We start from the raw sequence: 15,243 nt of genomic DNA, 5'->3' as shown, positions 1-15,243 counted from the left end.
GAAACATATCAACTAAATAGAGACAGTCCTGCCCAGGCAGTCGGAGTGAATGTCACCCTGGAAAAAAACCCTGGAAACTGATCTCATGGTCACTGGGGCGCCCAGAGCCCTCTCTCGGAAGTTTTCTAAACCCGGGTTTTGCAAGCTCTGTTTCAAGACTGGTTGTCTCATCCAGAAAAGACAAGCGATTTCCACCACTTCAGTGTCTACAGAGTCTGTAGAGAGATTGGCTGGGGGGGTAGCCAGTGAGGACAGACCAGGACAGACACCCACCCTGAAATGGATATTTCCCAAGGAGACATGCCAATCTTCCCAAAACCATCTTGGAAAAAAAAAGAATACAGTGAAAAGGCATCTCAAAGAACCCCCGACTGATTCAGCCACTTCGACATGGGTAGTGGATTATTTTATTTTCAAACCATAAAAAAATATTTTGTGTGGGCTCTGCATTTCCATTCATGCCAGCCTCTACACCAACAGAATACACATGCAGCTCAATTTTGGGGGGGGGGGGGGGTTGGGTGGGCAGGGTGCTCTTCTGTAAGCAGATGAGCAGAAGAAGCAGAGACAGGCACCTGGGGAATCTTTTTCCGTCCTTCCTAACCTCTCTGGCTTCAGATCAATCGGGGAGTAGGTCGTCAGACGCCTTCCTGCCCCTGCCTAGTAATGGGCTCCCAGTACCCGAAGATACTGCAGGTAACAAGCCCTTCTGATCTTCACTGAACTGCTTCCCCAGAGCGGAGCTCCCCTCTCTACCCAGAAGTCAGGATTCGAGCCCCCTTTGCCACGCAGAGAATGTGTGTCCTGATTTTGCCAGGGTCCCGCCCCCAACGAAAAATATACACATACTTTATTTATACATGTCTGTGTCAAGGGCTGTCCTCCGGTGACTGCCTGACCCCCTCTGAGCTGAGCAGAGGGAGAGAGCCAGGACACAGAGGCCAAGGGGGTCAGAGGAGGGACCTGTTTTGTTTGGGTTTCAGGAGGTTTCGTTTTAGCATTAAACACTAAAGACTTATTCCCTCGCCTTCCATTTGGGCTTGCAAACTGACTAAAGGTTACCACCAGCACCCACCAGTACCCCCGCAGGACAAGCAGGAGATGGGGGTTTGTTTTTGTTTATCTTTTTCCTTCTCCAGCTCTAAGGGGGCCTTTTCAACCAGATCCCACTTGCCCTCTGCTCTGAAGACAGGACCGAGACAAGACACACCTCCTTCTCTCCCCATGGAAGAACTGGGAAGGCGGGCTCTCTCGTCCCTGCCTGGGATTTCAGACTGTGGAGGGGGTTAGGGGGCAAAGGAGAAGGGTCTCTGGGGGAGAGAAGGTTCCTACCTGTGCTGGATCTCGCCTTGGGCCTCGACTTGCATCCGAAGCCGGTGGGGGAGCCCCCAAGGAGGCTGCTGGGCGGGAAGAGTCCAGAGCTGTACTCGGGGACGTAGGGCGGGTAGGTGGTGATGGGGTGGTGGGCTGAGGCCGCCGCCCCTCCCAGGGTGGCCATGCTGCCGCGGGGGTGCGCCGACTCCAGCTTCATGCTGTCGGGCAGCGGCACCTGGTACTTGATGCACTCCTTCTCGTCCTGGCGGCCCGAGCCGGCCGAGCCCGGGGTGGACAGGGATGGGTCTGGGGAGACATCCTTCGGTGGGGTGGGCGGGAAAGTGAAGAGGTGCGGGCTGGAGTGCCCCGCCGACAGGGAGGAGGATGAGGCCGGTGGGTAGACCGACAGGGGCCCCGGGGAGCCGTGGTGGATGGATGTCTTGGAGAAAGGGCTGAGGTTCCAGGGCGAAGCAGTGTGATGGCTGCCCAGGGCCTTGCCACCATCCAGCCAGGGCAGGGATCCGTGCAGCAGAGGTGGCCGGCATACCTGGCTCCCTGTAGGGAAGGGAAGGGAGCCGAGAGAGACACAGGCAGGTGAGAGCAGCCCCCAAAGGCACCGGGGGCGTTCACGCCCTCCACCCCTGCCTCTCCTGCAGCAGGACAACCTCAACACAGACTGGCCCCAGCAGTACCTGGGCCAGCACACCCCCTTCACCCCTGTCTCCCACACCAAGGTCCCACCAGATCCAGGGAATCAAGGGCCTTCGTCTGACCCTCGAGACCTGCTGCGATGGAGCAAGAAGGGGCCCTGGCTTTCTTGGCCTCTCCAGATACACTTTCTAAATCACAGCCCCGAGGTCCCTCTCTGGAACCTGACTTGATTTATTGGTTTCCTTCAATGACCCAGTGGCCCCCAGCCCAGACCTAATCCCAGGCAGCCTGATAAGAGGGTGGGCTGTGAAGGATGAGGCCTAAAGGGGTGCGCCCGGCTGCAGGACCGCTCAAAACCAGAAGAACACACGGACCCAGCGGCCCAGGCCCAGAGCAGGAAGGATAAGGCTTGGAAGAGAGGGGAAGGACCATTTTAGGGTGACTTCCATGTACTCTTACTTCACTGCTGGCTTATAAATGACCAGGCCTGCAATGAGACTTGCAGGAAAATTAATTGCTCAGGCTTATGGAGAAAGTTTCCAAGACTAGACCCTGGTATGGCACTTTTGTCTGCCTCTGTCACCTCCCAAATCCTACTGAGAAAAAAACAGGCCCATCTCAACCCCAAGGTTGTGATTCCACCCGTGTAATATAAGAATTTTCACCTGAGCCCCAGAGACACAAAATTCCAGTTTCTGTGTCTATTCGCAGTAAACTGAGTCCTCCTTTAAAATACAGAGTGGTAAGGCCGCCCTAACTCAGACCAAAAGACAATCTGAGAGGGGTAAGTCTAAACGGCAAGTGCAAATCCACACACTTATTGATCTTTTAATCCAGTACCTGTCTCAGCGTTTGACATTCTATTTAACCATTAAGAACAATACTGAAACTAAAATCTTCAGAGAGAGGAAGGGGAGGGGAGACGAGGGGGAAGGAGAGTTCTCTGAGCACGGAGGGTCATGCTTCACATTATGCAGGAAGTCCTATAGTAAATAATATTAAGGCTGCATTTACCTCATTTCCACTTAACTGCTGATGTGCACAGAACGAGGGCAAAGAGCACCCCCTCTGCAGAAACAATTGTTTAAAGCCTGGTGACAGCAGGGTGAGAACGCCAGCTCCCACAGGGGCTCTGTCATCAGCCCCAGCCCTGCGACCTAAGCAGGGGAACCAGGGTAGATCTCCAGGAGAGCAATGCACAGTTCCTCCACTTAAAATGTTGCTCCTACTTTTTCTTTGGGAACCCACTTACAGATGGAAAGTTTAAGAGCTTTCCCCCTCAGTTACGTAGGGCTGGGTTTCTCTTTACCATTTCAGAATTCCCCCGAACTTCTCAAGATGAAAAGAGAAAGAAAAAAGTAAATACTGGGATCGCATTCATAGAAGGAAACCCTGATAGATCCTAAATCTTCTTTGGGACCCTATGGGTCAGCTGCAGGCAGGAGGAGAGAGAAAGGCAAGAGTTGCCGGGAGCAGGCAAGGAGGCAACCAAAAAGCATAGACGCAGGAAAATTCTGTGCAGGCGGGAATCTAGGAAACCCCAAATGTCTCAAACTTAAAGTGGTAGTCTTTCCATCAAAACCGGGTCAAGCACCAGAATTCCCTTCCTCGGAGCCTAGGAGTTAGGAGATATGCCTAAAAACCAAATGCACTAGTTTTAGGGAAAGGCCGAAACACAGCGAGGGGAATAAATACATTCCTTGGGCCCTTCTGGAAATGTGCTGGAGAAACACACCGAGGCACGCCGGCAGAAGCCCCCGAGAGAGAACCACGGGATAAATGTGGGAGCGAAGCCCCTAGAAAGAACTAAGCCCCAGCCAAGTTTGGCCCGCGCCGGATGCCCGGCCTGGGGAGCGGTGACCGGCGGAGGCGGAGGTTCGGCTCTCCAGGCGCCCCGGACCTCCAAGGCCCCCGAAGCCGCGACCGCGCGGGGAGAGAGGGCTGCCGCGCGGCGCCCGCCAGGTGAGCGCCAGGCCCCCGGGCCGCAGCCGCGTAAAGGCGCCTGCTGCGACTGTTTTGAAAAACAGACTCTAGAGACGGTCGAGACGCCTTCCTCGCCCATTTCCGGGCCCCAGTTTTTTAAATGGAGCAGCAGCGGCACTTGTGGGGGGCTTTGGCCGGCTCTCCCCACCCCCTGGTCCCTCCCTGCCTCCCCGACCCGGGGAGCCGGGACCGCCGGTCGGGGGAGGGGTGGTCCTCGCACCCGGGGAGCACTCACCGTGGTGGGTCGGAGGATACCTCTGCACGGTGGCCCTCACCGAGTTTCCGTAGTACGACGGGACGTGGTTGCCTTGACCGTCGATGTTAAAAAGTACATCCACCTCCTCGGGCAGAGGGTACTGCGCCGGGTCCATGTAGGAGTGGCCGAGGCCCGGGTGGTGAGTGTCCGGGTGCTGCCCGTTGAGGACCGCGGGGTGGTGATGGCTCACCCAGCGAGGCTGGTCCGCCGTCACCTCCATGGCCCCGGCTGCGCTCGCGCCCTCTCGCCGGGCCCGGAACCCGCGCGCGGAGAGAGAGGGCGGTCGGAGGCTCCGAGGCTCCGCAGGTGCTCCTGCCGTCGGAGGGGCGGGGGTCGTTTAAGGATTTGTTTTCAGTGGGGGAGTAAGAAAGCTGGGAAGGAAAGGTGAGCAAATTTTTTTTTTTAAATAAATCTTTGCGGGGTAGTTTAGCAAAGAGAAGAAGAGGAAGAAAAAAAAATTCCCAAAATTAGGTACGGGAAGACAAAAAAGGGCCAAATTGTAAAAGAAGCGAGGACTGGCTAGAATTCTGCAAGTGAGGCTCCTGTGCACCGGGGGCTCCTCGGCGGCTCCAAGACTGAGTCTTTCCTGGGCCACCTGCAAAGGAGAGAAGGGGAGACCTGGATGAGATCCCTAAGAACTTAGCACCTGAGTTGATGAAGTGGCATCTCCTCCCCCTCGAGCTGTCCTGCCCCGCGCCCGCGCCCCCGGGACACGCTAACTCGCGCGCACTAGCGCACGCCCCCTCCGGAGCTCGGGAAACCGGGAGGCAGCGAAGGACCCGACGACTCCCAAGTGCATCCCCAGCTGCCTGGGTCTCCGGGGATCCCGGGACTGACTGAGCGGTTCCCACTTGAACGACAGCTCCCTCCCGCCGGGGACCCAGGTCCCAGGACCGACTTTTCAGCCTCCAGAAACTCTCCGAAAGAGGAGGGTTGAGTTTTCCGTGTTTTAAAGTCCTCCCAAATGGAGAGACAAAACAAATCAAAGTTTAAAAAAAAAGTCGCCAGTACCAACCTGGGTAGCGAGGAGCAGAGAGGAAGAGAAGGAGGCGTGCGACCGGGAGAGCAGAAACTGCCCGGTCAGATTGCGTGGCTCGCTCTGCCTCGCGCGCTCGCCGTCCCTCTCTCTCTCTTTTCCTCTCTCTCTCTCTCTCTTTTTTTTTTTTTTTTTTTACAGGGAATGCATTCTTTCTGAAAGTATCAAGACGGCGCCAGGCAGCTCAGTGTTCGCAGACAGCTGTGGCGCGACGGAACTTAAGGAGGTTCTAGTGTCATCCGCGCCGCCGGGGGAGGAGCCTGGCGCTGGCGAGGAGGGGACAGGATCCCAGCACAAGGAAACTGCAACCCAAACCCGCTCAGGACTTCACCCCCCCACCCCACCCCCCACCTCTCCTCCCGCCCCTCCACTGACCGGAAAGGGGCGCCGCGGAGGGCGGCCAGGGCGGAGGGGCCGCGGAGAGGGTGGGCTAGGCGCGCCAGGGGGTTCGGGGCGGAGGGGGTGGGCAGGAGGGAATACGCGCTCTGGCCCTTTAAATGTGGCTCAGGCTCCTGCCAATTCATTCCGGCTCGATGGATTATTCCGTACCGGGGACACCGGTCTGCCCCATTCATGAAGTTTATTTCTACAGACTGCCCTTCTTTTTCAGACGTTTTAAATGAGCAAACTTTTTTTTTTTTTTTTTGCATTCATTCCAAGGTATTGGGTCGTTTATTGATGTGGGGTCTCTGCAAGTAAAAGTGGTCAGGAAAAAAAAATGTAATGTCAGAGTACATGGAGATATGCGTCGCTTGAGAACTGCCTAAGAAATTAAGGGACTGGGGCGGGGGGGAGAGTTGGGGGGCGAGGGAGGTGGGGACAGGGAGGGTCGGGGAAGCAGAATGTGACTTTGATTGAAATGTCGGTAGCAACTTTTTGGTGGTCGTGGTCAACATTCTCCCAGCCTCTGGCGTTCATAACCCCCTGGCAAGAATGTCTCAGCTGTTGCAGCTGTCCCTTCCAGACCTAATATTCGTAATCAATGCGTGCTTTTGACCAGAGTGACAATAGTGATGGATGAAAAGGGGAGGGGAAGCGAGAATCTCTGGCTCCCCAAGCAGCCGGGTCTTTGCTCCGGTTACCCAACTTGTTCCCTCTTCCCCGCCCAGAGCCCTATTTACTCCCGCTCCCGGCGTTTTTCCCCAGCCCCCTCCTGCGGCCCCCACCCGGGCCGCCGGGCAGGACTGCGGCGACCTCCCCGGGGCCCCGCAGCTCGCGGGAATCGCTGGGTCCGGCCTCGCAGCCTCGGGCGGAGGCAGCAGAGATCAGAGACAGCCCGGCGAAGGGGCGGGGCTCCCGGGGCGGGGCCGGGGAGGGGCCAATCAGCGCGCGAGGCTGCGGCGCGGCCGCGATTGGCCGGCCCCCGCGGCTGCAACCTCCCCAGCGGGTCTCCGTGCTTTGAGCCACTGCATCCCCTAGCGGCGCTCAGGCTGCTGCAGCCGTCCGGCCCCAGTACGCGGCCCGGGTGTGCTAGAGTCGGGCGGGAAGCGAAGTCTCAAGGTTCCACCCGCGGCTCTCCTCAGGGCAATGTGTGCAAGGAGAGAGCGTGGGTTCTCCCGCAGGCTTTCTCACGGACGGTATTGACAGTTTGATTTGGGGTCCAATTGGAAGGCATTATTCCCTCTTCGTTTCTCTACCCCACCCCGTAACAATTCCCTACAAATACACCTAAAAAAAGTCAACATAGAAGAGACCGTCCCTGAAAGTAAGTGCTAGAGGATTCCTTCCTTGCGGTGAAAGAAAACCATCCATATTCAACCTTAACTCGGTGTGTGGGGGGGGGGGGGGGTGGGTGGGGGGGGTTCCTGCTTTAATATACAGTCCTCGTAGAAAGACTAACAAATTTCATTTGGGAGAAATAGTGGAAACGTGGCTCTTCCTGATGTGGAAGTTTTCTTGAGTCTCCGTTTTCTTAAAGCTGACGTTTGTTAGAAACATCAGCTTGAGTTTCTAGACACGGAACGGTAAGAAAGTCCCTAAATTAACCCCCCTCCCCATGTTTCTCCTGAGCCCACTTAGTCCTTGCTTATTAGGGCGGCCCAGTAAAGGAGCATCGATTTTCCTTCATTCTGACCACGTCTCTCTAGGGCCAGTCAAGCTGCCAGCCTCTCCTGCTCACCGCGCTCTCCAAACCGTTTAATTATTTAGTTTCTGTCCAACATTCACCGGAAACCGCTCCATAAACAAGGACAGCGGACTCATGCACATTGTTGCTAAAAGTCCCGAGATTCAGCTTAAGGATGGCTGCAGAGGCGGGAAAAAAAGAAGAAAGAAACGCGCATCTTTGCGCGTTGATCTAGGACCCGCCGACACTAGCCGGGCCCCAGTTCAAAGCGACGCGGAAAATACCAAACGGAGCTCTTTGGTCCTCTGCGCCGAGACCTGAAAGTCCAGGAAATAAAAGGGAACCATCCTCGGAAAGAGACGCTGCTGACGCCAGGACTTAAAAACGTTAACTTCAGAGGCTAAAGCCGATTTTAAAAGACAAAGAGAAAATATCCCTGAGAAGGAGGCCTTCCGGTGTAGTGGCGCCTCTGATAATGCTCAAACTTTGGGGGGAGGTATTATTCATTTTAATTAAATCACGTGCACCAAGTCTGGCTGCACTGACCTGAAGAGCCACCCCCAACCCCTTGGAAAAATAAAAGATCTCGAAGGCCCCTTCTTGGTCTGGGTGGTTTGGAGCTGGCAGAGAGGGGTGGGGGCCTGCTGCTGGGTGCCCGGTGTAATGGAGCCAGCCTGTAGGGGGTATTTAACATTTAATTCCCAGCCGGTCCGCCCCTGTTCCCGGACTGACAGTGGGTAATTGGGAAAGAGGACGTTGCTCTTTTGATGGCCCGCGCCGGCCAGTCTCGCCGACGCCACACTGGGTTTGACGTCACGGGCCCAACCCCAGAGCCAGGAGCACAGAGCCGGGGGGAGGGAAAAGGAGAGGAGGGGTCTACCGAGCAAGGAGGGCCGAGGTCGGCCCCGGGACCCACGCGGAAGGAAGGGGGAAGGGAGCCAGGCCGGAGAGAGGCTGCGGCGCGTGGCCTGAGGCGGAGAGCCGGCTGCGGGAGTCTAGGCCAGGCCCGGCGCCTGCCTGACCTGCCTCGCGGGCAAATGCAGGCCGGGCTTCCTCCTCTGAGGGCGGGCGGGGGGAGCGTGGGGGCTCGAGGCCCGGTGAAGGAAAGAAAAGGTGGTACTGAGCCCCCCTCTGCCCTAGCCCGCAAAGCTAATCGCAGCCTCCTGCGGAAACGCCTCAGCGCCCTCCTGCAGATCTGAATCGCCCCCTGCTCCCCCTCCCGGGCTCCTATCCAGGACCCCGGCCCGGACCGGTCTAGAGAGCCCCCGTCCCTCCTCTTCTCTCCTGGAGCGGCCGGCGGAGCTCCGGTCAGGGAAGCGAGGTGGAGACCTGAAAGGATGCTGCCGCCGCCGCCGCCGCAACAGGGCCCTGGGCTCCTGCAGAGCGCTAGGCCTCCCTCTCCAGGACTAGGGGCTGGCCGAGGTCTGAATGCCTGGGACCCCTGGGGCGAGCATCCCGGAGCCGAGAAGGCGACGGCGCGGCTACCGTCCATCCCCGGTCGCCCGGAACCTGTACCCGGGCTAAGCGTGGGGCGGCGGGAGCCGGTTGGCCTATCTGAAACGCCAGGCCTCGAGGTGGCTATTTCAGGCGTCAAGTTGAGCGGGGTGTGTGTGCCCTCTTGGGGAAAGGGTAAGAAATGGAGCCTTCCTTTCTCTCCTCGATCGGGGTAAGCGGGGACCCCACACACACACACATACACTCCCAAACACATGCCCCCCAGCTGAGGTCCCTCCCACCCGCCCTCCCGGGAGCTCAGATGCTCTCATCGGATGCAAGTGGGGAACCCAATCCCGCAAAGGAGCCAGAGCCCATGGCGTAGAGAGGAGGAGCGTGCCCCCCCGTCCCCAGGCTCACCCCTGGGGTCGCAGGACCCAGAGAGCGGAGATCCACGTGGCCAGCGTCACCCACCCGAGCCTGGCGACAGGCGCGTCCAGGCGAGCTCCGCGGGGCCGAGGTGTCTGGAGAGCGGCCCCGGGTGCCCGCGCGCGGACCGCCGAGGGTAACCAGAAAAGCCGAGCCTCGGGGTCGAAGTCATAAAGTTACTAATCCCGTGCAGGGGGAGTGAGCGTGCCTCGGGCCGCCTGGGGCGGTCATTTGAGCGTGTTTACTTAAGGACTTTGCAAGCGGAGCGCGCGCGAAATAGTCGGATTTCCAGCGAGGCAGCAAATATTTGCAAGCGAGAGAAAGAAGCGGAGCCCGGCCGCGCCGCCTCGTCCCTCCCCCCGGAGCCGCGGCGCCGGCTTGGGCGGACCCGGCCGCGCCGTTGAAGACAGAAATGAAGCCGGGAACCTGCGGGGCTGGGGGGCAGGGAGGGCGCAGAGCCACAGCAAAGGCCAAAAACTGCAGGGCGGCCCCTAGGCCCTGGCGAGCTGGGGCTGGGGGAGGAGAAGTCCCTTACAGCTCGATCAATCTTCCTGGGCTGCGATCGGTCAATAAAAATGGTGTGAACCGACCGCGATCGTTGTGCGTCTGGGGAGGAAGTGGAGGCCAGAGGTGCTGAGGCTGGCGCCAGCGCCCTGCACCAGTCCCGTTCGCGTCCAGGCGGTCTGCAAGCCCCAGGCCGGTGGCCAGTTCGTCGCCGGGAGCCCAGCGCAGTCCGGCAAGGCCTTTAATTGGGTGTCTCCATTTTTATAGTGGCCATTGTTGGAGCAATTAGCGAGAGACAATAAGCGCCAAGAGGCGTTTAATTCGATTCCGTGCGCTGGCTGCGGCGCTTTGGAAGAAGTGGCTGGCCCTGGAGGGAAGATCTGGTTAAGTGCCGGCTCCCTGCCTTGCCAGTTTAGTCTTAGATGTGGGAGTTCTCCAGGGGCAAGTTGAAAGCGGAGTGAGAGCTTTCACCCTAGTCCTGGGCTGGGAGAATCCCGTTCCGGGTCTCGCTAGCCCCGCGGGGCGCCGCCGGAACCGCCGCGCCCACAGGCTGCACGCGTCCGGCTTGGGTCCCCGATTGCCTGTTAGAGGGAAGAAAAGCAAACAGGACAGGGACGTGGAAAACGGCCTCCTTCCTTCTTAGCCTTCGGACCCCCCTCCGATCACCCGAACCATCCCAGTTTCCTTCCCCTTCGGGGGAGGAGCGGCAAAGGAGAGAACCCCCTTCTCGCGCGTACACACCTCGCTCTTCACCGAGCACGCCTCGCCACCCCCTTCCCTGCCTCGGCCCTCGGATTAGGTTACCGTGGCCGAGCGAGGATTTCTACTGGATACGAGAATAGCACAGGTAAAGCTGTATAAACAGCTCGCCGGCTGCCGGGCGAGAGGGTTACGCGGGGGACACGGCTCAAGGCGCCACCGCCAGGCCCGGCTGCGCGAGCGAAACGGCAGGGGAGCCCGCTCGGGCGCCGCGTCCGAGACAGCGCAGGCTAAACACATATTACACGGCATCTCTGCAGCTCCCCCGCCTCTCAAGCCCCCTTTCTCTTTCCCGCATGAATTGAAATGCAGAAAGTGGACAGTGGGATCACAGGATGATGGAGAGAAGCAGGCGGTGGGCAGTGCTGACGGTGCTGCTCAAATGAAATACAGCTAGTCAGCAGGGACGCAGGATAAAGGGGATCCCAAAACAGACTGGCAAAGGAAAGACGCTCGAAGTAGAAGCAGCAAGGGGGAAACTCGGGAGAACGCAGGCGAAAAGCGCTCGCGGCTCGCGCACTGCTCCTCCAGGCTCCCACGCCCACCCGCCCAGGCCCAGGAAGCCCTGGAAAATGAGCCAGAGCTTTGGGGATGGTATGTGGCTTGATTTTGGTTTTTTTTCTCGCTTATTCATCTATCACCGTTTAAAACTCGAAGGAAACCCGCCTGGGCCAGGATGGGCAATCAGAGAAGTTGGAGAGGAGATAAGCCAGGAGATTACCCCCTCGCCACCCCAGAATCCGCCCCCAGCGCCAGGGCGGGCCCTCCAGCTTCGAGGGATCCTGGCCCTCCATGAGCAGCTACCCTTTTCTCCCCGGTCGAGAAAAAACCCTGATGGTAGCTAGATAAAAATTGGGTGGGTAAGGGTGTAGAGGAAAGGGGGGTGGGGAGGAAGAGAAGAGGGGATTTCTCTTTTCGAGTTTACCAATGCACAAGTCAGAGGGGCTGGCCACAGGGGGAGCCCCCGGGGGCTGGATGAGTGAGAAAGATTTCCCCTTGATGGGGTGGATCGAAAGGACTGCGAGTCACCCTGCAGGAAGGGGGCACCTCCAACCTCTCCCTCCCTCCTGGCTTTAGGGGCCTAGAAGACAGGTGGAACCAAGAGAGAAGGGAAAGGATGGGGGCTGCTCCTGCAGGTCCCCGCAGTGTGTCTGCAGGCACAGGCCACATGTCCCACCCAGCAACACCATCGACTTCCTAAAGCAGTCCGCACCGCCTAAACCCAAGCTCTCACGATGTGGCATCCCCAGGTCATGGCTGAAGCCTTCGCGACACCCAGGGAAGGGAGCAGCCGCCGCAGGCGAGGAAGGAGTCAGCGGTGAGGGATCCACTCACGTCAACTCCAGGCCCTCACATTTGTGGGGGCGCCGGCTCCATCTCCCTTCACTTCCCAGTGCCCTGCTTTGTTGTGGCTGCCTCACCGCCCTGCACCTTTAGAAGCCCCGGGCCAGCCTCGAACCCAGCGCTAGCGGGGGCCAACTCTCCTCCGACCACTTCATTTTGACATTTCAGGAAGAGAAGGGCTTTCTCTTGGGGCTACTGTGTTTTTTACTTTTCTAGAGTAGCCAGAAAACTGGGGTGTCGATTGCTGAACAATGACAGTGCGCTTTGAGGGCCAGGGAAGTCATGACCCGGACAGGGAAATGGAGAAAGGTAATCTGTGCCGACCAGGAGACAGCAGAGGCGAGCTTCTAAATGCACCAAGTGTCCGTGTCTTCCTTGGACACGCTGGAGACCGCCGGGTGAAATCTCGGGAGCTCCCCGGCTCTCAGGGGTTCACACTTCGCCCAGCCGCCGCCTCTCCCCTCCCGGCCGGCTCGCGCTCGGCTCTCCGCTGCCTGTCACCTCGCGGACCCCAAGCAATTTGTTATATAAAACAAAACAGCAACTGCACACGTGTACCAGCACACCCGCAGCGACGGACACCCAGGGAGAACTCCGCTCCAGAGCCTTGGGCCACGTTTCTTTCTGGTCCTTCCAACAGCCGCATCCCCACCACCACCTCTAGTCCCAGCTGCCCGAAGCAAAAAGGGAGGCTCGGACTTCAAATCTGGGGCTCCCTGCGGTGGGTAAAGCGATCTCTAGTTACTCCCACCGTTAAGAAAAAGAGTTGATCAGAAATATTTGGTCCGCACACAAAGACGTACCACAAAAGGAATGCACTTTTCTGCGCGAAAGGCTTCGGACTAGGAGATCACACCTGAACGCAGCCCAGAAATGGTTAGAATAGCCGGCTGCGGGACAGTGCTGGGCCTTCGGATTCAGCCCCACGGCCTTCTCAGGACCTCCTGCGGTTTCCGGCATGTACTGCCTTAACCTCCGAGAAAGCGGCTCTCAGCCACCCGGCTCCCTGCGTACCTGCCGCATTCCCGACCTCTCTGGGTGGCCCTGCGCTGCTGGGCGTCGCCTTAGAGAGGCTCCGCTGATGTGCCCTAGAGGCACCCACTCCGCTTTCTTCACTGCACCCCCGGACTCACCCACACCTTATATATCGTTGGCAAAAGGCAGGATGGCCACATCAAATAAAGCAAAAAGGCAGCTTCCCAGTCTCCGGCTTTTGGCAGGAAAAGACCAACCCCAATTCTGATTCCCCAGGACTGGTGGAGATTCTAGTGTAGATGGGAGGATGCACATGGAGGGGCAGGGTGGGGTGCGGGGCTTGTGTCCAGAGAGCCATTCAGCCAGATTCTCATACCCCAGCTGACTTCTCCAGCTAGGAACCTTAGGCCTGGTGGGACAACGCTGAGGGCTGGGCCTCCTGCCTGGTCCCAGGAAATTGGTATGGGGTCCCCTAAGACCCTACTCCCACCTGGGTCTTGATTTGTCTGCCCTGGGCACTGAATCCCACCCCAGATTCAGATGGGCAGCAAACAATTCATTTCCTCAGGACCACACATTTTAAGGGTTTAATGGTGAGCCTACTCCCCACGACCAGCCATTTGGTCCTGCAAACATCTGCTAACCAGGACCCTTCCTGTGTTGACTCTACCAGCCTGGCTGGTACCCCACTACCTCAAGCCTGTCATGCAACGACAGCCGCCCTCCCCACATCTTTTCTGCCACAAGCACTAAGGGATGAAAGGGCTACAATTGTTACTTTATTATTATTTGTCCCTTTAAAGTTTCTCAACCCCCACCCAGAACCCCAGCACTCGAGTGAATGTGGGTGACGCAAGAAGACAAAAAGCACAGGGGAACTGGGAACCCAGCGGAGCGGAGATCCTGAAGGTTAGACTGCTTTCCATCCCTGCTCAGGACAGACTTACCCATGTCCACTCCCCAAGCACCCCACAGTGTCTGAGAGGAAGGAGAGGTGAATAAAAGCAACTCTTGTGCTCAGATACTCTCCTGTTCAGACACTTTCTGAGAATGCAACTTCTCTTGCATTTTAACGTTATCTGTCTTCATTGGGAACTGCTTCCCAACGAGTGACTTCTTGGAGGTCTGCTGGTCCAATGTCCCTGGAGAAAGTAGAATCCTAGTTCCCTCTGCCCCTGCCATTCCCCAGTTCCCTAGCACCCAGGGGAACCGTTTTCTCGCCCACCTTAGAGCGCTTCTGGAATCAAAGGTGCCTGCCAGCCACTAGCTCCCCAGGCGATGTCAGATGCTCACACATCTGGGCTCCAACTTTCAACCCACAGCCACAGCTGTTTCTTTAATTGTATTCAGAGACAATGAGCCTAATCAGGCACTTGTGGGCAGAGGGAAATACGCGTAAAGTTGACACTCCGCAGCCACCTTGGGGAGAAGGCTGAGCTGCTCATTCAGACTGGTTCTTTCCTCAATCCTCTGCCCTCCCTGAACAGGAAAACCTATTTAGCCCTTCCCGAGCCTTACCATCCTCTCCTATTTTTCTGTTTAATTTTTTCTCCACATGCCTAGTTCTACTGGCTCTTTCCTCCAAACATGGACAGGCACACATGCACACACCATACTCTCCCAAGGTCATTGCAGAAAGTCAAAGATTTCCAGGGACCAGAAAGAACAACAAGGACTGGGATCTAGTTCATTTTCTTCCAGGGGCAGCTGTCCTTCTGGAGGCGAGACCGCCTGTTAATTCTCTCCACGTGGAGCAGGGAAAGCCCATGCAGAGCGAGAGACAGAAGATAATGATATTCACTAACCTGGGTAGCTTGCTCTCGGCGGCCAGCTGTTTTTTATTTTTTTATTTTTCCTGACTTGCTAGAGATCTGAAGGCAGAAATGACAGGCAGACCTGACCACTGTTGTCGCTGCCGCGGTCCTCGCCGCCCCAGCTGCTTATGGCATCTCACGCAGGCTTCCAGCGAGAACTAAAACCAGGGTGATGTGCATCCTTCCTAGGAACCCCCTCCCCCGCCTCCTGCTCACTGTAGAGAGCAGAGCTCTTCCGGGTTGCGAAGAGGGAAAGGGAGGGAGGGAGGGAGAGAGGAAGGCTGAGGGAGGAATGAATTTCACCCCCCTTCTGCAAACAGGCACTCCGCACACCAGGAGTAAGCGACACCGGCAGAGTTGGGGGAATGAGGAAAGGCTGTTTGAAATGTGACCAGCCCCCTGGTGCCTACAAAGTCCACTGTCTCTGGCAGGGCTGGAATTAACACTGTAAATGTCACTAGTAGTGTTGAGTGGGTCACCAGCAACCATAGATGGAAAAGCTTTCGAAGAGTTTCCCTCCCACTTTGGAAGTGGAGACTCAGTGAAAGCATCTAGAGGTAACCCTCATGGCCACATTTAGGCCATGGTCTCAGCCTCCCAGATCCTACTCGCCACCCCTCCATCCGGCTGTTCCACCAGGCTCCGTATAGGCTGACGATTCAAAAATGAATACAATCCA

At 57.5% G+C, this 15,243-nt stretch overlaps 1 protein-coding gene across 4 annotated transcripts in view; it reads right to left on the bottom strand.

The window, feature by feature from the left end:
- The window catches only part of GATA3 (GATA binding protein 3), a 29,892-nt gene extending 14,994 nt beyond the window's left edge, over positions 1-14,898 (bottom strand). Inside the window, exons 1-3 of one of the 4 annotated variants that reach the window (XM_069546399.1) lie at positions 14,556-14,898; positions 4,184-4,799; positions 1,333-1,869 (exon numbers count right to left, since the gene is read on the bottom strand). In XM_069546399.1, the coding sequence (XP_069402500.1) occupies positions 1,333-1,869; positions 4,184-4,424 (778 nt within the window). In that variant the 5' untranslated portion in view covers positions 4,425-4,799; positions 14,556-14,898. Of the gene's footprint in view, positions 1-1,332; positions 1,870-4,183; positions 4,800-5,219; positions 5,497-14,555 lie in introns of those variants that run through there. The other 3 variants (XM_069546401.1, XM_069546398.1, XM_069546400.1) reach the window with 3 other exon arrangements.
- Between the last annotated feature and the right edge of the window lie 345 nt (positions 14,899-15,243).

This window comes from Ovis canadensis, chromosome 13 (assembly GCF_042477335.2).
Source record: "Ovis canadensis isolate MfBH-ARS-UI-01 breed Bighorn chromosome 13, ARS-UI_OviCan_v2, whole genome shotgun sequence".
Classification (NCBI taxonomy): domain Eukaryota; kingdom Metazoa; phylum Chordata; class Mammalia; order Artiodactyla; family Bovidae; genus Ovis; species Ovis canadensis.
The sequence above is the reverse complement of the archived record's forward strand: the minus strand, read 5'-3'. Positions and strand labels throughout refer to the sequence as shown.